Consider the following 27,739-nt stretch of genomic DNA (forward strand, 5'->3'; position numbering starts at 1 on the left):
ATGGACGAACTGCACGTCTCGCCTCAGAGAGCCTGGGTCTCCGCCCACATCTCGCCTCGAGTGTAACAGAGCTTGTTCCCACACTTGAGTGCTTTGGCAGCTAGGAGTCATCCTACAGCCCACCAGCACTGGGTGGAGCTGAAGAAGATCCCAGGGTGGGGCTAGGGTGGGTCACGCACATCACCTCGGTTCACACTGGAGTTTTTACCCTGCCACCTCAGGTTGACATGCGGCTGATCTCCCATCTCACCTTGTGCAGAACTGCAATTGATCCCGCCCCAGGCACGTCTGTCTCAGCAGCTGACTGACAGGGAACCCAGACGGGCCCATCCCTTGTCACTGTTCTTCAGCGGCAAAGTCACGTCTGACTCTTTGGGACCCCATGGATTGTAGCGCATCAGGCTTCCCTGTCCTCCACTCTCTCGGAGTTTGCTTAAACTGAAGTCCATTCAGTTGGTGATGCCATCTAACCATCTCTTCCTCTATCCCTTATCATTTCCTAGTTTAAGTGACAAATGAGGGGAGACTGACATTTTGTTACTGTGTCTACCTCCCAAGACAGGCTTGGAGGTACCCAAGCGACACAGCTTTTATTTCGGGTGAGTGTGAAGGCGCAGCGTGGAGGGTGAGGGGCCCGTGCAGGCCCTGCCTCTGCTCCCCGCGCCTCCATCTGCTCCTGCTCAGCCAGCAGGAGCCCACGCTACGTGAAGAAAAACAGCTGCTCCTCCCTGTCCTTGTCCATCAGCTCGTGCTTGGACTGCTCCTTGGTCTTCAGGGCGGGTGGCCGGGATCGGCACACTAGCCTCCTGCCCCGCTGCAGGGAGGGGATGCCGTGAGCCTGCACCCCGGCCTCACTGCACCCGGGCTGAGGCCTGGACACCTGCCCTGAACGCACGGGAACCCGGGGCCCAGGCCCGGCCCAGCCTCTCCAGTGGCTGAGGTCACGTGTGGTCTGGGTGGGCCAGGGCCTCCAAGAGGGTTGGGGTAGGGAAATCTATCTGGCCTGTACACCAGGGTGCTGGCCCTGGGTGAGTGAGGGTGGGGGAGGAAGGAGGCACCTGGAAACTCGGGAGACGCCAGGCTAAAGTGACATCTCTCCCGCTACGAGGATCAGGAGAGACCCCGTGGGATCCACCCTGGTCCTCGGGCCAGGGTCAGGATCGGGACTCTTTAGGGACCACAAGTCCAGCAGGCCAGTGGCTACTCCTGCCCGTATGCTGTGGGTGGGGGGCGCAGTGGCTGGAGGACCCTCACTGAGTGAAGGGTGATGGCCTTGGCCTGGGGTCTGGCTGGAATGTAGGTGGGACCCCAGCAGGGGCACTGAGCTGTGGGCACCAGTGCTCCTAGGGAGGGTTGGGAGGTTGCCCGGAGGAAGCAGGTCCTCAGGGGTGGGGGGCAGGGCAGGCCTGAGAATGGGGACCCTGGCTCCACCCTGACATTGCTCTGGTGACCCGTCTCCCCTCAGGACCCCAGCAAGTATGTCTACAAAAGTGGGCGTGGCCTGGCAGGTCAGCAGCCATGAGCCCTCCCAGCCACGCCCCCTCTATGCCACCACGCCCCTCTATGCCGCCACGCCTCTCTACGCCGCCACGCCCCTCTACCCACCACACCCCTCTGGGCCACCACGCCCCCGGGCCATGCCTCCTCGGGGCCTCACTTACCTTCTTCTTGACCTCGGCCTGGGCCCGCGCCTGTGCGCGCAGCAGTCGCTCCTCCTGCAGCTGTTTCTGCAGCTTTGCCTTCTCCTCCCGGAGTCTGGGGGCAGGAAGGGCGAGGTTAACGACCAGAGGCCCAGAGAACGCCACCAGCTCCTCCCCACGCAGCCTCAGGCCTCAGCACCGCTCTGCCCCACCTCCCTGCTGGCTCTGGCCCTGGTTGCTTGGGAGGGCCTGGCTCGAGGCTCATCTCCCCCCGGAAGGCCCAGGTTCCTGGCTTCCCCTCCCTGGTCACTGAGGCATCGCCACCCTTAAAAGCCCAGGTCAGTAGTCCCGAGTCTTCCTGTCTGTACTTGGGACCACCAAACCTTTGTCCAGTGCCTGCCTGAGCAGGGTCTGGGGACCCAGGGGGAGGGCCCTTGTGTGTGGGAAAGACATGGCTGATCACAGATGGCCATGCCTCAGGACTCTAATGGGACTGAAAGACCCAGGTGACCGGGAACTGGCCTGCACCCCACCGGGCCCATGGGGCACACCCTTTGCTGATTCCCCTTCAGCAGCTCTCAGGCCGGCCCTTTCCCTCACCAGGCTCGGACAGTACAGCTCTTTGCCCAGAAAGTGCCTCTCAATGTCTCTTCTCCTTGGCGGCTGGGTGCAGAAGGTGGGGGGGTCACCCATCACTTCGCTCCCGGGATCCCTAAGGCCACCACATGCCTCTCCCAATGGAGGGACCTTCCCCACTGGGTTGAGCCTGTGGCCCCATCTGAACCCCAGACACCCCTCCTAGCGGGGAGCCCCAGGGCGTGCCCCTGTCCTCAGGGCCAACCCAGAGCTGGTGGGGGTGTGCAGGGCCCCCCCACGCACCGGAGCCGCCTCTCCTTCTCCTTGGCTTTCTCAGCCTGCTCGATGCGGGCTGGGGGCACACGCTCCAGGTTCTCAAGCAGCTCGTCCAGCTGGTGCTCGATGGTGGCCAGCATCTGTACGGTGCCCAGGCTGGATTCCTGCTGGCCACCCACGCAGTGCCGGTAGACGTCCAGCACCTTGCAGTTCAGACTCTCCAGCAGCTTGTCCTGTGAGGCGGGCAGGCCTCCCTCCAGCAGGGCTGCGCGGGCCCGGGCTGCCCCCACGCCTCGGCCAGCTGACCTCCCGGGGCTCTGCCAAGCCGGCAGGGGGTGCTCGGGAAGTCAGGGGGCACAGGGCTGGACACTCGGGCTTCTCTTGGGCAGAGGGCTGCACCTTGGGCCTCTGTGGTCAGCCAGATCCCGGGTCCCAGTGCCTACTAGGGCTCCTGCCTGGGCCCGGGGTGCCCACTGAGGCCCCATGACCTCTGCCCCTGCGCTGCCCTCAGCTCCCCCAGGGACCACATTCTGTGACCTGCTTTCTATAGCGCTGGGCTAGACGACCCCCCGCCCCATCAGCCTGTTCTGATGTTCAGAAGACACAACACCCCTGTCCCCTGGGGTGGCCAAGAGGGCGGGGGAGGGGCAGGGGGCATAGGGCACAGCTGGCGCCCGATAGTCTGGGGGTAGATGCCCAGCCTGCTCTTGGGGCTCCGGGTACTTGGCCCAGTGCCCGGCAGGCAGGAGGCTTTCAACAGCAATCGAATGAACTAGGAAGCTGGGTGCAGGCCCCGGACCACTGGGCTCTGTGCTCTGAGTCCTCTCACCCTCCCGGCCTGGCTGGGGACATGCCTGCCTGCCTCCCTGAAGGGTCACTTCCAGACACACTGTTTAAGAATCAGATGAGTTCACCGAAGGAGGGATGGAGGAGGGGTGTTGGGGAGCTGTCCATTCATGGGGCGTGAACACATGGCTGGCTCTGATTTGGGGCCAAGGGCTTTGTCCAGCGGTGCCCGTGGGTCAAGCCCAGAGCCTGGCGAGTGGCGAGGACCACGGCAGCCCTGGGGAACCACATGCCTCCGGGCTGGCTCTCCCGCAGTCTGGGCCCCTCTGGCGGGGATGACTCCACCCTCCACTGGGGCTACGGCCACGTGCCCACCGCTGCCATCCGCCCATCCAGGGGCCCTACCTCCTGATCACCCTTGAACTCGCCAAAATGGAAGACGCGGGCTTTGAGCTCCAGCTCCGCGGCCGTCTCCTCCTCCTTGGTGATGGACATCATCAGCGTGGTGATCCACTGCTTCAGCTGGTTCACCTCCCGGTCCCTGAAGGGCACCAGCACCTCTGAGCCTGCTGGCCCTGCCGCATGCTGAGGGCCGAGCCCCAGCCTCAGAGGCCCTGGTAAGACGCAGGGGAAATCTAACATCTTAACAATCCATGCTACAAAAAAAAGGGGGGGGGGACCAAAATCTGCCTTATTGAGGTATATAATTCTCCATAAAATTCTTTCGAAATGTCCAATTTTTTTCTTGACCATCATAATCTAATTTCAGGACAGTGTCATTAACTGGAGAGAAGCCCCCGGTCACTCTTGCCCACCCCTCCACTCCATCTCTCCTGGACATAAGCACGGGGCCCCGTAGCATCTGTCCCTTTGTGTCTGGCTCTTTCACCCGGCACTGTTTTCAGGCCTGTCTGTCCTGTAACATGCCTGGTCAGAGCCTCGTTTCTGCTTACGACCACCGTGGTCCACCATGCGGGAGACCAAGTTTTGCCAGAGTCATTCTTCAGTGGACATTAGGCAGTTTCTACCTTTAATCTCTTGGGAACAATGCTGCTGTGGACGTTCACTGGACAGGGTTTTGTGAGCCCAAGTTTTTAATCCTCTTAGGGGCGTCCCTGGTGGCTCAGCTGGTAAAGAATCTGCCTGCAATGCGAGAGACCTGGGTTCGGTCCCTGGGTTGGGAAAATCCCCTGGAGAAGGGAGAGACTGAGGCTACCCACTCCAGTATTCTGGCCTAGAGAATTCCATGGACTGTATAGTCTACGAGGTTGCAAGAGTCAGACACGACCGAGCGACTTTCGTTTTCACTAAGGTGCAAAGAGTCAGACACGACCGAGCGACTTTCGTTTTTACTAGGGTTAGGGCTGCAACCGTCACCTTTTAGATGAAGCCCCTTAAGTCTTTCGTGCTCGCGGCAGACATGCGTTGTCTGCTGGGGTTTCTGGAGCAGGAACCCGGGCTCTTACAGTTGGCATGGGTCTCGCCAGTATGGGCAGTGGCATGCCAGTCCTGACCAGAGTGAGCAGGACACTGGTCACTCAGCCAGCTGTGCCTGTGGGGTCTAGAGGTGCCCCGTTCCCTATGGTGGTTCTAAGGCTCCACCCAGGTGAACAGAACTACCGGCAAAGTGCCACGGGAGGGCAAAGTTGCCCTCTGTCATGAGCACGGGCGCCAGGGTGCAGGCCTCCGCCCCCTGGCAGCCCTCCAGGCTGCAGTCCCATGGCTGTGGGGCTGAGGCCAGGAGCCTGAATGCGAGGGGGTGGAGCTGGCCCATGCAGCCCTCCCAGGCTTTCAGAGGCGGGTGGCCAGGGGGACCACCTGCAGCTCACACACACCCTCCCCTCCAGGCCTGGGCCCTTAAGGGGGGCAAGCAGGTCACCGAGGATAAGAACAGAGGCCGGACCTCCCCTCAACCCTGAGTGTCCACTGCAGAGTCAGCAGTGCATCTCCTAGTGGCGCATGACTGCCCAGAGTCCAGCCGGTTCCTTCGGGCTTCCTCTACGTCCAGTGCCTGGACACGAGAGTGACCTTGCTGCCAGCACCTCTTTTACATGGACCAGACTGGTTGGGGGAGGGGGGCTAATTCTGTTCTTCTATTTATTTCCCAGCTGTTTGGGATTAAAAGATGCCTCTTCCCCACTGTGTGTGTGCTCAGTCACATCCGACTCTTTTTGACCCCGTGGACTGGAGCCTGCGAGGCTGCTCTGTCCATGGGACTCTGCAGGCAAGAATACTGGAGTGGGTGCCTGTTCCCTTCTCCAGGGCGTCTTCCCGACTCAGGGATCGAACCCGAGTCTGTTCTATCTCCGGCACTGGCAGGAAACAAAGTCTTTCCTGAGAGCTCATGCTTCAGCATTACTCTGGAAACTCTTGGTGGGAAATCATCCAAGGCAGGATGTCGGTCAACAGGACGTGAGCACACAAGCGGTCAAAGCTGTGGGCGGGCTCCACCTCAGGACCTTTGCACGCGCTTCCCTCTTCCCCCAAGATTCCCTGTGGTGTTCCATCACTCAGGAAGTCCGTGGCTGAAAGGACACCTTCCCTGAGAGCCTCCCCTTCCCTCTCCCATCTGCCGCCAACCTCCACGTCACCCTCCTCATAGGACTCTACTCCCAGCACGCGTTACAACCCACAGGACAAAGCTGCGCACCTCTAGGTCGGCTCCCCTGGGCTGCCAGCTCATGGGGCATGGTTTACCTTATTCACGAAGGGCCCAGACCCTGGCCTGATCCAGAATGGGTGCTTACTCAAGGATCGGTAGTAAAGAGGTGATCCCCTGCTCCCAGCTGGCCTCACCTGGAACCAGAGCCTGCCCAAACGGGCTCTGCAGGGCTTGGTATCAACAATAAAACTGACGCCTCTTTCTGTTCCAGAAAACTTACTCTGAGCCGATGCTGGGCAGAAAACACTACATGACAAAGGCTTGGGCCACATCACTGCTATTAGATAACAAAGAACAGCGCTACTCATCATAAGCGTTAGTGAGATAAATGCGCCTGTGCTCAGACCTCCAGTCGTGTCGGACTCTGCGACCCCGTGGACTGCAGCCCACCAGGCTCCTCCGTCCATGGGATTCTCCAGGCAAGAATACTGGAGTGGGGTGCCATTTCCTCCTCCAGGGGTTCTTCCTGACCCAGGGCAGCTCCTGCATTGCAGGCAGATTCTCTACTGCTGAGTAAAATAAACATTACAAAACCACCTGAGGGCGGGGTGTCCGCGGAGATGCCCCCTTCCTACTACAGGCTGCTCCAGGGTGGGGAGAGGTCAGCCCCTCAGGGCTCCACCCGCCTGGCCCACTCTGAACCTCAACTCCGGGCCCAAGAGGACACGGCCTCTCCCCAGAGCCGGCAGGGCCAGCACCATGGACGGGGCAGGGTGGGCCGCCCAGCCACGGAGCCCTCCCTGAGACATACATGCGGGTCTGTGTGTTCTTCAGGGTGAAGCTCAGCTCCTCCAGGGCCTCCTCCATCTCCTGGGTGTTCTGGACTAGGGACAGGTTCTGCTCCTCCAGCTTTGTGAAGATGTCGAGGAGCTGCTGCGGATCTGTGAAGTATAGCTCCAGCTCCTGCGAGGAGAGCCAGGTGAGGCCCCTGCTCAGCAGGCCCGGCCCTGCAGCCCTGCGGGAGCAGGCACTCACCTCGCCATTGTCGCTGTCGAGGTCGTCCTGCACAGGGAGGGTGGAGCTGGACCTGCGGGGACACGGGGTCGGGGCCTGGGGCACCTCCCCAACCAGCCCTCGTCCCATCCTCTGTCCCCAGGCAGCCGAGGCCATGGCTCCAGCCTCCTCTCAGCCCCCAGTGGTCACACCATGCCCAGTCAGTCCCTCTCACTCTAGTTAGAATAAAGCGCAGCTCCCACCTCAACGCTGCCAGCCCCAGCAGCTCCTTCCTGCAATCCAAGAGCCAACCCGACCTCAGACCCACGGCTCCCACTGCCAGGCCCCTCCCTGGTCCCTGCTCTTTCCCTCACACCTGGGCCTCCGCTGCCCTGCTCCCTCCTTAGGACGGGTCATCACTGGCCCCTCTCACCGCTGCTGTGGCACTCACGCCACACGTCAGGGACCTTGCTGGACACGCATGACCCGGCGGCCACAGGGAAGGCTGTGAGGGTCACAAGCACTGGGGGGACCTGGCCAACCTCAGTCCTGCTTCCGTCACCCCTCCCCGCGTGCGTGTGGACATGCAGGCTCTGCTGCCCCCAGAGCTGGTGAGGCCGACTTGCGGCGGCAGGAGGCTGAGCGAGGCCTCAGAGACTCCAGCTCAGCCTTCCTGAAGCGCAGAGCTGGCGTTACAGGGCCCCGAAGGCTAGCACACTTGCCAGGCCCGTGCCTCACCCTGTATGTACCTTGATTTCACTGTGTAGTCACTGAGTCGTGTCCGACTCTTTGCGACCCCATGGACTACAACCCACCAGGCTCCTCTGTCCATAGGATTTCTCAGGCAAGAATACTGGGATGGGCTGCTCTTTCCTCCTCCGGGGGATCTTCCCAAACCCGGAACTGAACCTGCATCTCCCGCAGATTTACCGCCTGAGCCGCCAGGGAGGCCCAGGCACACAGATCCCACTGAGTCGCCACGTGGGAAACCTGCCATTCAGAAAGCCAGTCACCTGCCCAGGTCACTCTTGGCCTGGAAGGTGCCCTTCTGAGACTCTCCCTTCCAAGAGGATATAGGCTGGGGCCGGGCTGGACTTTAGCTCTGACTCTCCCTCTTGGCCAAGTGCCTTGTGCGGCCCACGACCTGCCTAAATGTGCACAGTGGCCGTGGTCACCGGGCTGGCAGGCCGAGGTTCCAGACCTCTGCTCCCAGGGAACCTCCCTGCTGCCGGGAGCTCCAAGGCTGAGGGCACCTCGCCAGAGGAGGCACGCACATCCGACCCCGGAGCTGGAGACTGCAGCCCTGCCCGGAGGGGTGCCGGGGACCAGACCTAACCTCCAAGTGCACCACAGAATCAAAGAAGGCACAAGACCCAGGTCCGATCGGGTAGGCGCCCTGCTGAAACTTCCGGGCCTCCCTGGGGTCCGGGGACTCGAGGCAAAGTGAGGGTGCAGCCCTGCCTGGCTGCCAGGCGCCCTTGCCCCTCCGCACCTCGTGGGGAGCCCGCCCGGAGAGGCTGGGGTACACAGTGACTGCACTGGAGGAGCGGGGGGCCCTGGAGGCGGCGGTGGGGCAGGCGTGTCCTGTGGGCAGTCATCACGGCATGTGGCGGGGGTGGGGGCAGAGGTGTCTGGGAATCACAGGAAGACATTCAGGACAGGTCCCAGGGCGACTCGGTGGTCCCCGAGGGGGTGTTGCAGGGCTAAGGGGTGAGTCACTGGGGCTGGATCTGGTCGGCTGGTTTGTCCCTTACCGTGTTTTGCATAAAACTTGAAAATAACTGCCACAATTAAAGTTTGGGATATTTTACAAGAAAGTCCAGATTTCTCGCTTCCCTTTCAAGGCTCAGGGGCTCTGCCAGCCCCCGGCCGGCACTCTGGGCTCTGAGGGTCCAGGCAGGTGGGTCCTCTGACCAGCATCCCCCTAGCTGCCTCCTCCATGCACCTTCGACTGTCCCAGTGGCACCCACGTGGGCCACCCCAAGCTCAAGTTCACCAAATCACACGAACATGTCTGCTCAGGAAACACCTCAATTTTCAGGTTCATGTTTAACTCTAGACCCTCCAGGCTGGACGTGGCCCTTCCTCAGCCTCTCCCCTGTTCCAGGCACCCCAAGCTGGCGCCACTGGGGGCTGCTCCCCAGCAGGCCAGTCTCCTCCACCACCCCCTCCCCACGCCCACTCACCTTTTGGACTCCACCCCACTGGGCACGCTGGGCAGGGTGCCCTGCTGCTGGCTGGCAGTGGTGGACAGTGCCTGGTGCAGCCGCATCACTTGCAGGAGCTTGGCAGGCCTCCTGGGGCTCTGCCCCTCTGGGGGAAGCAGAGGGGGCTGTCCACCTGCCCACCCCCCACCCAGAGAGGGGCTCCTCCAGCCAGGGACAGCCACATACCTCTGGAGCTCAGCTTGCCCTTGGTCTCCAGTCCTGTGGGAAGCCAGGAGAGGCTCAGGGTCCCAGAAACTTGCCTGGGGTCTCCCCAAGCAGCAGGACTACTTGGAGAGCTGGCCGACCTCCCAGAGTGTGTGGGCTGAGCAGTGGGGGTTGCAGGGGCTCCGGGGGATGGGGAGGCCTGGAGGAGGGTAGGGGGCTCTGGGGGATGGGGAGGCCTGGGGGTCTCTGGGGGATGGGGAGGGCTGGCCAGCACACAGGTGCACCCGCCCCTCCCTGCTACCTTTGTCCCCCACCGAGGACAGCAGCAGCCTCTCCTTGAAGGCCTCCACCACCTCCTTGGCCTGTCTGAGAGCAGAGCGCTTCTTCTCCTGCTGCTCCAGCCACTCCCTGGGCGACAGCTTGTACAGGAAGTCCCTGTAGACCTTGTACTGCTGCAGCGTGTCCTCAAACTTGGAGATTTCGCTGCACCCAGGAGGGGACGGGCGAGGTCAGGCTCCGCCCCTGAGCCCCTTGGAGGGGAGGCAACCCGGACCCTGCACGTGGGCGAGAGGGCCGGCCTGCGGAGCAGCACAGCTCAGTTCCCCAGGTCACCGCCACTCCCAGGGCAGAAGGGCCTCGGGGTGAGCCCAGCCCCGTGTCCTGGCCTCGGCCACCCGCAAGGCTGGGGCTCCTGGACGTGATCGGGGTGCAGAGCAGTGTGCCACATGGAGCTCCCTGGGCTCCGGGAGACACGGCGGGGCCAGTGTGCCCCCTGAACCCACCTCTTGATGTTCATGATCTGGGTGGTCAGCTCACGAATCTCCAGGATCTTTTCCATCTTGGCTTTGGACTCTTTGTCAGCCCTGGGTGAGGAGGCAGAAGAGAAGGGGCTCAAGGGAGCGTCCACGCTGCCTTCGGTCTGGGGTACAGGCAGTGGAGCTGCCAAGCAGGGGTCTGAACGGAGGGCAAGGGTCTGTCCACAGCCACTGCAGGTGGGATGGGGGAGTGGTAGGCGTGCAGGCCTGGGCCAGGCCCAGGCGGGGGCTCACGTTCTCAGCGCCTGCACGGAGCTGCGGTCGTTCTCCCTGAGAAACTCATCGAACAGGGCTGCGTCCTTCTCCAGGAACTTCTCCGCCCGCTCCAGCTCAGCTTCCTCCTGGGCTGCCAGCCTCTCCAGGCGCTGGATCTCGCTCCTCTTCATATCCAGGGCGTACTGAGGGTGGGAGCGGCGTCATGCGGGCCCCACAGGGACAGGGCGCGGGGCCCATGGGGCAGCCGGCCTACCTGGATGAGAAACATCTGCCGGTTCTGGTCCACATAGCTGTTGATGTTGCTGGGGTCCAGCTTCTTTTCTGCAGCGAAAGGCACGAGGCATCTGGGGGTGGGCGGGCAGTGGGAGCACCCCTTCCAGGTGGTGGCCAGGGACCCGCGAGCCAGGCGGTACGCTACGCCCGCCCTGAGGCCTGGGCCACAACAGGGACTACAACGGAGCGAGCTCTCCCTCCAGGCTGTACAGATACAGAGCAGTCTCCACGGCTGGAGTCTGGCCAGGTGGGAAGTCCTTCCTTGGGTCTGACGAGTTGCTCTTGCTTGTAGCACCCTTCTCCCTAGAATGAGGCTCTGGACACCCCACCCTGGAAGTTTCACCTGGCTGGATGTCATGATGAAAGGCCTACTGGCCAGGACAGTAACAGGATGGGGTGGGGAGAGAGAAAACGAGGCAGCAAGGTCTCTGGTTGGGGCGCCCTACGCCTCCGGCAAAGCTTCCCAGGTGCCTCTAGTGTAAAGAACCCACCGCCAAGGCAGGAGATGCAAGAGACACAGGTGCGATCCCTGGGTTGGGAAGATCCCCTGGAGAAGGAAATGGCAACCCACTCGTGTTCTTACTGGGAAATCCCATGGACAGAGGAGCCTGGCGGGCCAGTCTACAGGGTCACAAAGAGTCGGACACAACCGCGCATCTGAGCACACTCACAAGCCTCCAGAGGCTATGTCCACCCTGGCAGGGTTCAGCCGGGTGGGAGAGAGCTGGGGTGGGCATCAGGGCCGCCTTCTGGAGTGCAAGCAGCGAGGCATCGCAGTTGGGGTCAAGGCCCACGGGGCCTCCTTCCCGGCCTTTCTGGGGCACCCCCGCTGTGGATGCAACTGTGGGCTCTCGGCCTTGTCCCTCAAACCCGCTCCTTTCCAGAAGGACATGCTGCGGTCCAGGAGGCCTGTTTTAAGTTGAGACGCCTGGCCTGGCCATCCTGAACTCCTCAAGGAAGTCAGACCTGCTGGGTCCAGTCTTGCCCACTTGAGTGCCCCCTGCTACTCCTGGGTTTTAGCAATAACAGGCAGCGGCGGCAGAGAAAAGACACAGGCAGAGCTCCACACTCGACACGTCAGAGATATTCAGGGCTTCCCCCCACATAACAAGTCTCGGTGTCGGGGGCGGGGGCTGCGGTCCCTCCATGCTCACATTCAGGGCCCATAGAGCCCAAGGGGCCCAGGAATCCCTGGTGGCTCAGACGGTAAAGTGTCTGTCTACAATACGGAAGACCCGGGTTCGATCCCTGGGTTGGGAAGATCCTTCGGAGAAGGAAACGGTAATCCACTCAAGTACTATTGCCTGGAAAATCCTATAGACAGAGGAGCCTACTGGGCTACAGTCCACGGGGTCGCGAAGAGTCGGACACGACTGAGCGGCTTCACGTTCACATTCATATAGCCCAGGGGTCCAGGACTCTGACCTCAACTGGTTCTTTCAGGCTTATTGGTCTATGTTTCATCGGTAGAACACTGATACATATGCTTAGTAATTCACACTTCCTTGTTTTGTCCCTCAGTCGTGTCTGACTCTGTGACCCCATGGACTGTAGCCCACCCACCAGGCTCATCTGTCCATGGGATTCTCCAGGCAAGACTACTGGAGTGGGTTGCCTTGCCTCCCTCCAGGGGATGTTTCCAACCCAGGAATCAAACCCGGGCCTCCTGTGTCGCAGGCAGATTCTTTACTATCTGAGCCACCAGGAAAGCCCTTCAGACTTCTTACCGGGTGACGAACATAACAACAGCTCACACACACAGCTCCCACTCACTACATGCAGTGAGTGAAGACACTGAATCCCAGGACCCACGAGGCTAGTTATCAGCAGAAGAGGCAGCAGCAGGACGAAGCTGACTTGCCCAGGGCAGACAAACCAAGCGAGATGCCTGTATCTGATACACAGTGAAGCCCGCACTCGCGGTGCGGGTCAGCAGTCCAGCTGCACACGGCACCAGGGTTTAAAGGCTGCTAGCTTGGCAGTCCATCTGGAACTGACCTTTGCGGCCTGGGAGGCAGAGATCAGGCATAAAGAAGACCCGTTGCCACCCCCCCGCCCCACACACACACACACACCACGCCACAACCCTGCATGGCTCAAGCCTGTTAAAAGCACTGCTCGTACAGGAAGGGCCAAGGTGGGCCTGGGGACCAGGACTGGGGACTGGGGCTGGGGACCGCAGGGCGGGGAGACAGAGCGAGGGACGGGGTGCACCTCGGGTCATGGCGAGCTTCCAGGCCACCTGCTCGTGGAAGCTACGCAGCTGCTCAGCCCGCTCCTCCTGGTCCTGTGTCTCGTCCTCCAGCTGCAGCTCGCGGCGCAGGCTGGTGTGCTTGGCAGACACCTTAGACGAGTAGGTCATCTTCTCATGCACCCGCAGCTGCTTCTTCTGCTCACGGTCCTGCGGGAGGCGAGCGGAGGGCAGGGTTGGGTGGGGACAGACGCACCGGCCCCTCCCTGCTGCCTGTTCTGTCAGGGTTGCAGAGCTTCAGGCAACACGCACAGGCGGAGGCGTACACTTGGAGGGGTGTGGGGGCCCGCGCGTGTGCTCTGTGCAGGGGGGAAGCGCCCGGGGTGAGGAGCATCTCCCAGTGGAGAAAGCGGTGCGGGCAGGCAGGGCGCCAGAGGAGCTGGGGAACCCTGGTCAGATGTGATTCCAGTCGGGGTGCAGGGACACACTCCCTGCCTCATCTATCCAAAGGTCACACTTAAGCCGAGTGTCTTGGGCTGTGATTTCTAAATCTGACAAACCAAGGCTCAGAGAAGCTGGATTCTCAGAGCTTCCAAGTTTGATAAGGAAGCTCATTACTTACTGGGGGTGACCTGGGGCTGGGGGTCACTGGGGATCTGCCCTTCACTTAGGAGGGGTCTCAGGACGGCAGGGGCGGCTTTCTTCCTGGTGGCCTACCACCCACCCCTCCTGCTGCCCAGGCCCTGAGGATGTTGCTGGCTCGAGCCTGCATGTGGCTTCCCCTGGTCAAATCTGACACCCACTGGTCCTGCCAGTGGCAACGCCTGTTCCCCTCTAATGTGTGGCGGGCCCTGATTTATGTGTCCTGGTGCAATAAAACTGGGAAAGTGCCACCTGAGAGGATTCCAGTCGGAAAAGGTCTGCAGTCTGAAGGCACTGGGAGGCTCCTCAGTGTGAGGAGGCTGGGGCTGTGCTGGGGGGCAGGGGACCCTGAAGGAAGGCAGAAGGTCCCTGAGGCCGGTCCAGGCTGGGAGAAGGAAGTCCAGGCTGCGCTGCTGCTGGATGAAGGGGAAGTGTGTGTCGGGGGTGGGAGGGGGGGTGAGTGTGTGCATGTATAAGTGTGTGAGTGTGTCTGTGCGTGAGTGTGCATGTGTGTGTGCATCTGCGTAGGTGTGCATGTATGGGTGTCTGTGTGTGAATGTGTGAGTGTACACATGTGTGTGTGCATGTGCATGGGTGAGCATGTGTGTGTGTGTCTATGCATGTGTGCACATGTGTACATGCATGGGTGTGTGTCTGTGTGAATGTGAGTGTACACGTGCGTGTGTGTGCACATGTGTGCGTGTATGGGTGTGTGAATGTGAGTGTACACGTGTGTGCACATGTGTGCGTGTGTGGGTGTGTGAATGTGAGTGTACACGTGTGTGTGCATGTGCATGGGTGAGCGTGTGTCTATGCATGAGTGTGCACGTGTGCATGTATGGGTGTGTGTGTGAATGTGAGTGTACACGTGTGTGTGCACATGTGTGCGTGTATGGGTGTGTGTCTGTGCGTGAATGTGAGTGTACACCTGTGTGTGCATGTGCATGGGTGAGCGTGTGTGTGTGTCTGCGTGAACGTGAGTGTACACGTGTGTGTGTGCATGTGCATGGGTGAGCGTGTGTGTGTGTCTGCGTGAACGTGAGTGTACACATGTGTGTGTGCGTGTGCATGGGTGTGCACGTGTGGGTGTGTGTGAATGTGCATGAGTGTACACATGTGTGTGAGTGTGTACACTCATGTGCAGGGTGTGCACACGTCTGTGTTTAAGAGTGTAAGCACGACAGTGCATGCGTATGCATGTGTGTGCATGCGTGTGTGGGTGCACTGCTCGAGCACCTCGCAGACTGGCTCAGGGTCTGTCGCCTCTCCATCCAGGCAGGAGGTGGGAGCATGACTGGCACCCCGTGGACTCCTGATCAGGTCTGGGGTGGAGCCGGAGGGCCTACCTGTCCCCAAGTGTCCTTGGTCCTGGTCAGGGTGGCAGAGGGAACCGCTGCCTGAGGAATCTCAGAGGCTGAGCCCTGAGCTGGGGAAATGCAGGCAGCCCTTGAGAGAGCCCAGGACACTGGCCACGCCTGTGCCTCTGGCCGACTGGGTGAGTCCCCTCAGCCTGGCTGCAGGGCAGTGGAGGGGTGGACTAGCTGGGCACATGGGGGTGCAAGAGACTGCTGGCGTGCAGACACAGAGTGTGCTGGGGGACAGGGCTGACCCTGAGACTCCTAAGCTCTGCAGAGACACAGCTGTGTGTGTGCACACATGTGTGCGCATGTCTGGCCCCCAAGAAGTCCAGTGAGAGGGGACTGTGCAAGGTTAGAGCATGTGGGGGGTCTCCCAAGGGCCTGGGGGTCAGAGAGGGTGTCGGGAGGGGATGGCGTCTACACCAGGTTCCACAGAAGATAAGGCACGCTGGCTAAGGCTCTGGAACAGACACTCCCTGGGGGGCCCCCCTGACGAGAGCCCAGGAATGGCAGTGGTGGCGCTGGTATGAGAGGAGGAGGAGAGACCTGGGGCCAGGCGAAGTCGAGGCGCCCTCATAGGCAGTGTGAGCCGTCGACTGTCTTAGAGCGAGTGTGCGGGGGACCAGTGCTCTGGCCGAGGCGGGCAGGCTCCCCCCAGATACTTACCAAGAGAGACTTGTTCCGCTCCTGTTCTCTGAGCAAGAAGAAGTCCACGTCCCCGGACATGTGGAAAGGATTCGCTGGCTGGTCAGGAACATTCTTGGACGCTGGGGAGGGAGAGGTCCCATTAGAGAACCAGGGGCGATCTGTGCTTCCAGGTCCTGGCGTCCCCGCCGCCCAGCGGGGAAGCGCCCACTGAAGCAGGCGCCAACAGCAGGCACTCTCTCGGATCCAGCTGTGCCTGGAGTCCATGCCCGGACCTCCCAGCTCTATAAACTTACCTGCTTGGTTTAGCCTGTTTAGCTTCCATCCCTGGCATCTGAGAGACTGTGTGAACACAGACCTTCCTGTGTCTCAGATATTGCTGCATTCCTGGCCCTCTGTCCTCGCGTTTAGTCTCAGGAACCCAGGGGCCATAAGGAAGAGAGGTTCCACCTGCCCTTTGTAAGCGATGCAGCCGACTGGCCGTGGAGTGTGCGGGGCCTGCCTGCAGGGGGTGGGAAGGCCAGCAAAGCGGCTCCGTCCCTGCAGGAGCCACTGGGAGCAATGAGGACAGAGTGCCGGGCTGCTCGGGAGGTTGGGGCTGCCAAGGACCCCAGTCCTGCTGCCCTCCACCCAGGCATGAGCGAGATGTTCCCACAGCCCAGCTCACCAGGTGTCAGAGAACATGGAACCCAGAGGGCGCCAACCTATCGGCTTAAAAATACGGTTGCTTTCCTACTACCCTCGATTTAGAAGAAACAGGGTTCATCATTTTTTAAAAAAAATCTTCAAATTAAAAGGAAATTTGTATGTGCTCAGTCATGTCTGACTCTTGGCGATCCCATGGGTCCGTGGGATTTCCCAGGCAAGAATACGGGAATGGATTGGCTGTTTCCTTCTTCAGGAGACCTTCCTGACCTAGGAATCGAATTCATGTCTCTTGCATTAGCAGGCAGATTCTTTACCACTGAGCAGCCAGGGAAGCCCAGGAATTATTAAAACAAGGAGGCAGAAAATGTGGGCAGAAGGCAGGTGCTTCACAGCACAGAATCATCAATGCCCGTAAACACAGCTCGTCCCCCGCACTGGCCACGGGGGACACGGGATGCTAACACACGCCCAGCGGCCCAGGTAACCCAGAAAGGAAGGGCTGGTGCCCAGGGCTGGGGCGGCATGAAGTGACCGGAGCCCTCACAACTGGTGGTGGGCTGTGAGCTGGTACAGTCGCTCTGGTAGACGTTCAGTGACAACTTCTAAAGTTTAACGTCCCAGCAGCAGCTCCAGCCCTCCTGGTGAGCACAGGGGAAACAGCCTCAGAACAGCAGGTGGTGGAGGAGGAGGAGGACGTGGAGTCCATCTCTCCCCACAAACGCATCAGCAACGCACGTGCAAATGGAAGGGTTGTCACAGAGCACCTGCTGAACCAGCCAGGACCTCAGACACCTAAAAGGATCCCACATGACCAGGCAGGACAAAAGAAGGAAGGAAGAGGAGGGGCGACAGGACCTGTACTCCAGCGGGGCTGAAGGGAGGGGAGTTCCTGCTGCCAGCAAAGGACAGAAGGGGAGCTTCAGGGGCTCTGAGGGTGCCCAGCAGCTGGCCAGTGGCAGGCAGGCCATGGTTTTTCCAGTAGTCATGTATGGATATGAGAGTTGGACTATAAAGGAATCTGAGCATGGGAGAATGGATCCTTTTGAACTGTGGTGTTGGAGAAGACTCCTGAGAGTCCCTTGGACTGCAAAGAGATCTAACCAGTCCATCCTTAAGGAAATTAGTCCTGAATATTTATTGGAAGGACAGATGCTGAAGCTGAAACTCCAATACTTTGGCCACCTGCTCCAAGGAACTGACTCATTTGAAAAGACCCTGATGCTGGGAAAGATTGAAGGTGGGAGGAGAAGGGGACGACAGAGGATGAGATAGTTGGACGGCATCACTGACTCGATGGACATGAGTTTAGGTAAACTCTGGGAGTTGGTGATGGACAGGGAGGCCTGGTGTGCCGCAGTCCATGGGGCTGCAAAGAGTCGGACACGACTGAGAGACTGAACTGAGCTGAACTGATGGGGACACCAGACCATCAGCCATCCTCGGGAGAAAGGAGAGAAACATTCCAGATGGCACACAGGGTGGAGGCTGTACACAGAGTTGTGCACATTTATCAAAATGGGTCAAACTGCGACCTGGAGGTTTGTCATTGCACTGCATAGGAATGGTACCTCAGTGAAGACAGACAGACAAGCCACAGTGCAGACCCCTGACCCTTAATGTCACGCTCAGCTCAACGCAAGCATCATGGGTAGAAGAAACTGTTGGGTGAACAGCTGGGATGGGCAATGCGGGATCCAGCTGAACCCAGCGCTCACAGGTGGCTTCCAGGGAGGCAGCTGAGAGCACAGAGCCCTCCTGGAAGGGGTCTGTGCACACACAGGCAGACACAGGTTCTCTCAGGCAGCCTGGTTAACGCTGAGCCAGAGGAAATGCAGGACCGACAGAAACGGCCTCAGTGACACCACCAGGAAGGGGGCAGACGTGCTCGCCACTGGGACAGGCTATCGGATGAGCAGCACCGTTGCTCCGCCAGAAGCACAGGGAGCAAAAGGACGCGGAGGCCGCTCCGCTCGGTTAGACAAGGCCGAAGGTGTTCAGATCTCAACTGACTGTGGATGAGAACAAATCTTCTGTGGGAAGATGTTCCTGAGACAACTGGGTAACTCTGATGATGGTCTGGTTCACTGCTTCTGGGCACGTGAGAAAGGTCCTGACATTTGAAGATGCACACTGCAGGAGAGCAGTCGCGCCTGGAGTCTGTCCTGGCAAAATCTGCAGCAACGTGGGCACGACCAGAGGTTATCACACCAGGAGAGGTCAGAGAGAAAAAGACACGCGCCTTGTGATATCACTTAGAGAGAAGTCAGAGAGAAAAAGACAGGCACCTTATGATATCACTTAGAGAGAAGTCAGAAAGGAAAAGACACGCGCCTTGTGATGTCACTTAGAGAGAAGTCAGAGAGAAAAAGACACGCGCCTGATATCACTTAGAGAGAAGTCAGAAAGGAAAAGACATGCGCCTTGTGATGTCACTTAGAGAGAAGTCAGAAAGGAAAAGACAAGCACCTGATATCACTTAGACGTGGCCTCTCACGTGCGCACAGGGGCCTCCCTCTTGGTCCAGTGGCTAAGTCTCTGTGCTGCCAACGAAGGGGGCCCGGGTTCAATCCCTAGTCAGGGAACTAGATCCCACGTGCCGCAACTAAGGGTTCTCATGCAGCCAACGAGAGACCCTGCGTGCCACAATGAAGACAAAGAGCTCTTGTGCCCGGCTAAGATCCAGCGCAGCCGAAACAGGGCTTCCCAGGTGGCACTAGCGGTAAAGAACCCACCTTACAAAGCAGGAGACGGGAGAGACGCAGGCTCGATCCCGGGGTAAGGAAAATCCCCTGGAGGAGGAAATGGCAACCCACTCTAGTACTTTTGCCTGGAGAATCCCATGGACAGAGGAGCCTGGCGGGCTACAGCCCATGGGGTCGCAAAGAGTCGGACACGACTGAGTGAGTGACACTTTCACTGTACAGCACAGATCGGCAATATCCTGGGATGAACCCTAATGGAAAAGAATATTAAAAAGACTGTGTGTAGGTGCATAGCTGAGTCACTGTGCTCTACAGCACAGCAGTGTAAATCAGCTACACTTCAAAAAAAAAACAAATTTTGAAACAGTAAAATATTCTGGCAAAGACAAAAAAAGAAAAAAGAGAAGAAGAATAGGTGAGGCAAACGTGGCTAAATCTTGTCTGCTTCCTATCTGGTGACGAGCACATGAGTTCACTGACCTTCAGGCTCTACTAGGCAGGTCTGGGTTTTGATAACTAAAAGAAAGAGGAAGTGGGGGTGGGCAGGGTGGGCAGGGAAGCCCAGCCCCAGGGCAGGAGCCTGGTCAGGGAAGGCAGGCTCGGGGAGCGGGCTCAGAGCTGCTCGCCCCTGCAGGAGCGGCAGACTGGCCTGTGGGGCCGGGAGGGGGTCCGGGAAGCCAAGGCATGGGGGACACAGCAGGGCCCGGAGGGCAAGGCGTGCGGCTGCCAGAGGCACCCCTTCCTATCTCCTGACAGGTGGCCACCTTGCGACTCACTGAAAAGCTGCATTGCTCAGCCTCCCTTGCAGATACTGATGGCCCCATAACAAATGGAGTGTGGCAAGAAACTGTTGGTGGGACTTCTGGGAAAGATCTTTTCCCAAGGATGGCTGAGTTAGCCTTTCCCTTTCCTCCTTCTCCCTGTCTGGAAGCAGATGTGATAGCTGGAGCTACTGCAGCCATTCTCTGCCCAGGCAACAAGCTTGTGGTTGAGAGACCAGAAAGTAGTGATGGTCGAGCAGAAAGACTTGGAACCTGGCCGCCTGGGAGGCTTGCAGGGCTGCTTCCGGTAGAGCCACGGAGCCCCAGCCCGCCCCCACGCCGCTCAGCACTGGAGGGAAAGTAGATCCTACTTTGTGGCTTACGCTCCTGTTGCTTCAGGCTTCAGTGACCCAGTTTCTAATGAAAACAGAACCTTTTCTCACTGTCCTTCCCACCAGAAGCTACGTCTGAGGACATCTGAGGCCTGAGGGTGAGAGTTTGGCTCCCACTGATGGGACTGCACTCCCAGGTCCAGAATTACCTTTGCCTTTTTTCGCACGCTTCTTCTTTTCTTCAGTGACTGAAGAACTATTATCCATGGATTCTGGGCCATGCTCTGGGGAGACACACAAGTGGCAGCCACAGCAAAGACTCAGCAGTGTGTGACAGCGTGTCAGGTGACCCATAGCGCCCACACCTGCCAGGTGCCCCGCCCCAGGGCCCCACCTGCCAGGTGACCCAGAGCGCCCTCACCTGATGATTATGCTGACCTTGCCGGGAAGTGTTGAGGACTGAGCAAAAGAAGGGCCACAAAAGTGCTGCATATGTGCCTGACCCATGACAGCATCTCGTGACTCCCATTGGGCACCCCTCCCCTTTGCTCCTAAGAACAGAGCAGGACGGTTTTTCACAGAGACCACAGGCTCTGTGCCTCTGACGCCTGCCCAGCCAACCCTTCTGCTGGGAGCCTCCTCAGGCCTCTGGGGACTGCAGTAGAAGACGCAGAGACTCCTTCCCTGCCATTCCCCTGCCAGCTGACACCGCGGTGCCTCCTGAGGCAGGCAGGCAACGCAGGTGGGTGGCTGCCATTACCCGCTGGTCACCTGGTCTGTGGAGATGACCCAGCATCAGCACTGAATTCCCCCAGTGCTCCACAACTCACCGCACACCCCCCAGAGGCCCTACAGGAGCCTAGAGCTCAGCAAAGTCAGTGCCTCGAGCATCCCCAGACCTGCAGCCAGGCCCTCCTCCTCCGCTCAGCACCTGTCCTCACCAGCCCCCATGGCCCCGCATGCCCTGACTCCTGAGGTCCAGCCCGCTGTGCAGGCTCCGTGTCCCTCCTCGAGGGGCCTTTCTCGCCACCATGGCGCTTGTCCACGTGCCCTCCCTTCATCTGGGTTCTTCCCAGCATCTCCCCAGTGCCCGCCTGTCCAAGATGGCGGGAGCTCACCCCACCCCGGGCCTCCCTGGGTCAGCTCTGGAGCGGCCCCCACAAGACTCGGGAGATGCTGCTGCTTCTTAGTAACAGAGGGAACCGAGACACGGGAGATGGGCTCGGACAGCGCAGGCCCGACACCCACCTGCCCCAAGCCCCTGGGCACTCCTGCCCTCCAGAACCCCCATGGCCCAGGTGCCACAAGCGAAAGCTGCAGGTCTGTGCTCCTTGATGGGGCTGCGATGGGGGTTGGGTTTTCTCCAAAAATAAATCAATAAATAAAATTTGTAAAAAAGATTTCCTTAAGACACTGGCTCCAAAACAAGAGAAGGGGTCCCGTTTCTAAATTCCCAGCAACAGACGTGGCAGGGAAGTGGCTCCAGCCTCCGTGTGGCCCTTCAGCAATCAGACAGCCCGACTTGGAGGACGGTCCTTGCTGCCCACCCTGGTGTTTCCGAGCGCAACTAGCTCTGCTCGCCACACGAGAGACCAGTGAACCTGAGACGAGGGGCTGAGGCCAGAAAGAGGCTTGGATCAGGGAGCCGGCAGATCAGGAAGACGGCAGGCGAGCACCTCAAAGTAACCATCCTGTGGGGTCTAGAAAAGACCCTGATGCTGGGAAGGTGGGAGAAGGGGACGACAGAGGATGAAACGGTTGGATGGCCTCACCGACTTGATGGACGTGAGTTTGAGCAAACTCTGGGAACTGGTGATGGACAGGGAGGCCTGGCGTGCTGCAGCCCATGGGGTTGCAGAGAGTCAGACACAATTGGGCGAATGAGCAACACAGTGGGGTCTGGATGCCAGGTTCTCTTATGGGTCAGAGATGGCAGGGGGTGCGGAACCAACATGAAAAGACCATTACTCTCGCAAACATCTCCTGGGACGGCAAGCCTCAGGCACGGCATGTGTCAGCTTCCTCCTCGCCACCCACAGGGGGACAGAGTGCTGCACAAAGGCACTCGTTCAACAGTCAGGCAGAGGGGCAGGATTCTCTGAGACAGGCCGTTCCGTATGATCATAATAGCAAAAGTGACAGAAAGCAAGTCAAAGAAACAGTTCCAACATGGAGTCGGAACTGACTTCTCCTTCCAACACTGGCACCAGCAAGCCACACAAGGAACTCAGGCCGCCCTCCCCGCTGCCGCTGGACTGGAAGCTGGAGGCTGGTAGCCACGCCACGAAATGCCAGAATCCCCCAGAATGCCCCCGCCTCGGCATTAACTTCTCTCCTGGAAGCGGGAGAGTTCCTGTCCGGGGCTCTGACAGCACCTGCCTGCTGGAGAGTCTGGTGGAGAGACTGACTCCGGGTCTTCTTGCTTGGTCATCTCCCACGACGTCACCCCTTTCCTGGATATCTGTTCTATCTAATGCCATAGTGAATGGAACTGCCCCTTAATTCCCAAGCTGGACTGCTCGTGGCTGGAATATGGAAACGCGACCCGTGTTTGAGTGTTGGTCTTGTGTTCTCCTATGCTGCTGCATTCATTTCTGAGCACACAGAGCTTTCTCAGGGATTCTCCACATACAGGATCACGACATCTGTGAGCAGAGAGTCTTGCTTCTTCCATCCCCATCTAAACGCTCTAGCTGAACTCAGCATGGTGTTGGGAAGCAGTGGTGGAAGGTCCTAACCCTTGGGGAAAGCGTGCAGCCTAACAGAATTTCATTGTGGGCTTTCTGTGTACCGGGTTCTGGAAAAGACAGCAGCCTTAGAGGCAGACAGAGAGCCCCCAGCCCTCAGGCAGATGACAGTCTACCAGCCGGGGGAGGGGGCCAGGGCTACTAGAAGATAAAGCTGGTGAAGGAGAAGGGAGGGGAAGGTTTGGGCCCCCAGGAAAGCCCTGGATAGTGGGGTGGGGGTGGCTCACTGAGAAAGCTCGTGGGGGGCCGGTGGGGGGGCACTCTGTGCAGGACTGCGTGGTCTGTCCGAGGAGCAGAGAGGAGAGCGGCAGGTCACTCTGCCCCAAACCCTCTGAGAGCAGGCCTGCCTCTGTGCCCTTGACCTCTGCACTCCAGCACAGTGCCTGGCACAGAGCAGGCGTGCCCACATGTGGCCCCCAGCCCGGGTTTTGGACAGCCCGATTCTGCAGCTCCCCAGACTAAGACTGGGTCGCTTAAAACCATATTCCCCAAATCACCACATTAAAGGACTGCATCCAGCACCATCCCTACAGTCAGCAGCAGGTGGGGGAGGGACGCCTACACGTGGGGCGGCGGTGTCCCCAGCACGGGAGGTGCAGACATGAGGGAGCATGCTCCCCCCACCAGCCTGCTCAAGTTAGACCCTGGCAGTGAGCTTCCTTCACCAGGAATGAACCCTCGCCCCGCTCAGTCTCACCTTTGGGAGATACCACCATCCACTCAGCGATCACTCCCCCCGCAATCCACCCCTGGACCCAAGTCACTCAGGTGGGTTCTGGCCTGGATGCCAGGAGCCTCCAGAGACAGAGGGACCAGCCACAGGCCACGTCTCCCAGAAGCAGGGGTCCTGCAGCCCCGCCCCCACCAGCCCTGCCTGGGGAGCCTGGGTTCCACTCTGGTGTGGCCAGCCCCTCTGCCAGGCCAAGCTCCCCACCGAGGTCCTCTGCCCTCTACGCCAGGGCACGGACTAGCCGTGTCTCGACGGAGCTGTGGCCATTTCCCCCACCCCCACCCCCGCCCAGTCACACACTCATATACCTGGGCTGTCTCCATCATCCCAGCAGGTCCTCCCCCTGCCCACAGGGCCCTACACACTGGCCACACTGGCCTCCAGCACCTCACCTCATCCCCAGCTCATGGTCTAGAACACCCTCCCCTCTGAGAGCAGAGTATTTTCCGCCACATCAATAAACAAGAAAGCCACAGTCTAAACTGACTCCTGCCCTCCAGGGCACCCAGGAAGGAGAACAAGACCTGTGATCCCCGGGCACCGGTGCCAATGGTAAAGGAAGGACACTGGCCCCAGGGAGCTGACGGGCACGTGAAAGGAACATTTCAGCGAGCCCAGACTCTCGCATCTTCCCACACCTGGAAAAGCGCTAAGTTCCTTAACCCAGGCTGTCTGGTTTTCTTTCATTAACGATAATCTTTTGATGTTCAGACTACCTGCTCTTTGTGGCAAAACTTCTATGTGAGCCACCTCCTCCCCTCCCCTCCTGTAGCAGTTCCCTCCGTGCTTCTCCCAGGCTTGAAGTCCTGCACACTCACGCTGAGTAAGACACGACTCAGCTTCCACGTGCGCCCAGTCGTGTCTGCCTCTCTGCGCCCTCATGGGCTGTAGCCGCCAGGCCCCTCTGTCCATGGAACTCCCCAGGAGAGAATACTGGAGCGAGCTGCCACTTCCTATTCCAGGGGATCTTCCCAACTTGGGGACTGAACCTGCATCTCTTGAGACTCCTGCATTAGCAGGCGGTTCTTTACCACTAGCACCACCTAGGAAGCCCAAATATCCCCAGGGAATGAAACATAATTCTAAACTTGTAGGTTGTGGATATTTTTTTAGTCAACAGCACCATCACGTTGCTTTGTTTTGTTTTGTTATCTGTAAACATTTCAAAGCTATCTTTTTTCTGGTAACCCCGGTTCAGTCTTTCTTCATTTCTCAGTTTACTTCAGAGCAGAGCGGATGAGAAAGAGGGAGGGGGTACACTGTTACACAGTGTAACAGGGACAGCCGTGGACAGCAGCCTCCAACAGAGACTGTACCCGCACACGTGGAAGCGCCTCTGCTGGAAGCACTAAAGGTTTACGGGAGCTCGAGGTTTGATAAGGAGCCGACTGCACAGCATCTGGGTTAATGGGGAAGAAGGCACAGGGAGCGTTTCTGTTGTGTGGCCATTGGTGTGAGAAAAGGACAGGCTGCACGTGCATTTCTGCGGATGTGTGCAAGGTGTGAGCACGGCAGGCATCAGGCTTGCAGGGAAAGAGAACACAGCGGAGCCTCCAAGCAGGTGGGGTTCATTCGGGGGCTCTCAACACCCTTTGGAATCAGAAGCTCAGGACCAGTAAACCAAAGCAGAGGGTGTGTGGCCAGTTCTGCCCCTCAGCAGGAGCCCCGGGGAGGAGGTGAGGGCCTCCAGCGCAGGGGGGTGGGAGGTGCTGGCCAGCAGCTGAGGCTGCAGGAAGGCTGAGCGAGCCCCACCTCCTCTGTGGCACCCTCCTCAAGGCCTGTCTTGGGGTGAACTGTGTTCCCCTCTCAAACGAATGCTTTTGAAGATCTGAAGTCCCAACGCCCAGCACCATAGCATGTGACCCTGTTTGAAAAGAGAGTGGCTGCAGATGTACCTCCAGTGAGGTCACGCTGGGCGAGTGTGCACAGCCTTAATAAGAAGGGGAAATGATGGAACACACACGCAGAACGTGAGGATGGAGTGAAGATGAAGGCAGAGACCGCGGTGACGCTTCTACCAGCCACACACCACCAGAGGTCGCCAGCAAACCGCCAGAATCCGGGAGGCACAGGGCGCAGGGTCCCCTCCCGCCTCAGAACGGAAGCATCCCTGCCCGGGACTCCTGGTCCCAGCAGCTGTGAAACAATAAACTCTGGGGGTTAAGCCCCAGGCTGGGGTGGGGCTTGGCTAGAGCAGCCCTAGGGATTACAGCACGGAGTTTCTAGGGAACTTGGCAAAGCCTGTGATTTCTGGACCGTGGCCTGGCTTAGAATCGTTGTCGCCTTGATTCCACCTTGATTCCGCCGCCCCAGGCCCCCCAAGGCTGCCTGTGACGCTGCGCAAGCCCTCCCCAGCCCACCACTTACTGTTGAAAGTTACGCTCTTGGAGACCACAGGAGGCAGGTTCTCGGACATCTGCGCCGAGGAGGAAGCGTGCACTGAGAAACCTGACGTCGGTAGAGGAGACTCCCAACCTGGGGAGAGACAGCGCCTGAGCCGGTGGGTCCAGCCCGCAGACCGCAGACAGCAGCCCGCAGCCCGCAGCCCGCCCTCCGCCGACGGCTGCTGAGAACAGCGGGCACCTACCCAAGGCTCACCACGAGGAGTACGCTTGCAGCTCCGACCCGCCGCGCCTCCCTCCTCTCCCCCCGTGGTTCCAGCCTCCCCGGGCTAGTCCTGCTCGCAGAGCCGCCCACCCACGGCCAGCCCGAGCCTTGGCCCCTCCCACCCTCGACCAGCACTCAGGCCCGCCCCTCCACAGAAGCATCTTCCCACCACCCCGTCCTCTTCCCTTTGACCGGTTTTCAATAGCTGACGTATCCCTCTAACAACGGTCGATTACCTAGTTCCCCTAGAACGTACGCTCCCTGAGGACCAGAGGAGGCGCTGATTGGTGGCTCATCAGGCGTTCCGCCCCACCGCGGCGCTTTTTTTCACTATTTGCGGAGCTAGTCTGCATTTTGCAGAGGAGGAAACAAGTAGCAAACTGGCCAAAGTCACACGGCCAGGAGAGGCCGAGGCCGGGACTCCCGCCCAGGGTTCCTTGACTCCGAAGCTTGCACCCTTCCAGCCGCATGCCTGCTGCAGCCTCCACGAAAGGAAGCGAGGTACTCGGCTTGTAGCAGGGCCGGGCTTCCCCACACCCACGTCTGGCCCGTCCGGGCGTGTGGCGAGGGTGCATGGGCCCGGAGGGAAGAGGGGTTGCTAGACGGCTGGCTATGCGATGAGTAAGGAACAGGGAGCCTTGCGACAGGGGCTTGGAGGGGCGCGCGAGGTGTCCGCCCCGACCCCGCCCGTGGCTCCCGCCCAGGTCCCTAGCGCACCCACCCGCTCCGCACGCCGGCGCGCTCTCCGAAGCCTCTGAGCTGCTGCCCCGGGGCTCCGCGAGCCCAGGCCTTCGGTTTACGTCGCCATGGCAACCATTCTCCCGGCGGGCGGGGCTGTGACGTCACAAAGGCTCCGGCCTCCCCACTGCGCCCGCGCGGCGGAGGGGCTGCGCTGTTAAGAGGACTCGCCCTGCCCAGCTCGCGCGGGCTTCCTTCCCAGCCTGCGCCCCTCTTGCTGTTTCCGTCCTTCTCCTGATTGAGTTTGTCACCTGCACCACCTACCTGCCTCTTCCTGCCGAGTGAACCTTACAGTCTAGAGGGGCGGCTCTGACAATTGTGGTCCCGGGCCGCAGCATCCCACGTGCTGGGAACTAGGTACAGAAGCAAACACTCTGCAGGACCCGGGCGGCGGACCCGGCGACCCGGGCGCCGACAAGCCCGCCCGGCGAAGGTGACTTCGGTGCTGACTCGAGTGGCGATCCGCTGCTCCACAGGCTGCATGTGACCCATGATGCAGGCAGGGTGGCACACCTGCCAGGAAACAGGAAGGGGTCCGCGCTCAATCGCCGAGACTCACCCCCCGCCCCCACCCCCGCCCCGCCAGGTCCCCTATCCCCCAAAACAGCAGGAGGCCCCTCCTTGAGATTTGACCGTGGCCATCAGTTCTGCCCACACATCTCATCTCAGGGATTTATAGATCGGCAAGGGTGGTTCAGTGGCTACCCACTCCAGTATTCTTGCCTAGAGAATCCCAAGGACAGGGGCATCTGGCAAGCTACAGTCCATGGGGCCGCCAAGAATCGGACTCGACTGAGTGACTAACACGCATAAGGCATTTAGGTGCCACTGGGGACCTCTGGACAATCCACAGGCCAGTACTGCGGAACCAGTGAGTCCCAGCAACTCCCGGCTCTGCCCGAGGCAGGAGCGGTTCTTTGGTCTGTTCTGGGTCTGCCCAAAGTGGGGGGAGCCTTACAGTCCCAATGACCCAGCTGCTGGCCTGAGTCTGCCTCCCTGGGCCCCCGTCTACAGTTCGGACTGTGTGAGCCGGTGACTGAGTAGGACAGCACGCTGTTCTGAGAGGGTTCATCTCAGGCTCCGTGAGTT

The 27,739-nt window shown here is 59.7% G+C and overlaps 1 protein-coding gene across 7 annotated transcripts; it reads right to left on the minus strand.

Moving 5' to 3' along the window:
• Positions 1-609: 609 nt before the first annotated feature.
• CFAP100 (cilia and flagella associated protein 100) lies at positions 610-25,748 on the minus strand. Of its 7 annotated transcripts, none has more exons than XM_052639321.1 (16): positions 25,673-25,748; positions 20,038-20,112; positions 15,407-15,507; positions 12,764-12,950; positions 10,530-10,597; positions 10,295-10,458; positions 10,028-10,108; positions 9,547-9,728; positions 9,267-9,299; positions 9,060-9,186; positions 6,916-6,967; positions 6,692-6,843; positions 3,684-3,819; positions 2,520-2,725; positions 1,662-1,755; positions 610-814 (listed from the first exon to the last, which is right to left on the minus strand). In XM_052639321.1, exons 1-16 carry the CDS (start codon positions 25,719-25,721, stop codon positions 701-703), a joined length of 1,821 nt encoding a protein of 606 aa, XP_052495281.1. In that variant the 5' UTR covers positions 25,722-25,748; the 3' UTR covers positions 610-700. The 7 variants fall into 7 exon arrangements, with proteins under 7 accessions (XP_052495281.1, XP_052495289.1, XP_052495313.1 ...); XM_052639329.1 differs by lacking the exon at positions 25,673-25,748 and adding an exon at positions 25,058-25,143; XM_052639353.1 differs by lacking the exons at positions 610-814; positions 1,662-1,755 and adding an exon at positions 6,287-6,446 and having other exon boundaries at positions 2,608-2,725.
• Between the last annotated feature and the right edge of the window lie 1,991 nt (positions 25,749-27,739).

This window comes from Budorcas taxicolor, chromosome 1, assembly GCF_023091745.1.
Source record: "Budorcas taxicolor isolate Tak-1 chromosome 1, Takin1.1, whole genome shotgun sequence".
In the NCBI taxonomy this organism is placed as follows: Eukaryota; Metazoa; Chordata; class Mammalia; order Artiodactyla; family Bovidae; genus Budorcas; species Budorcas taxicolor.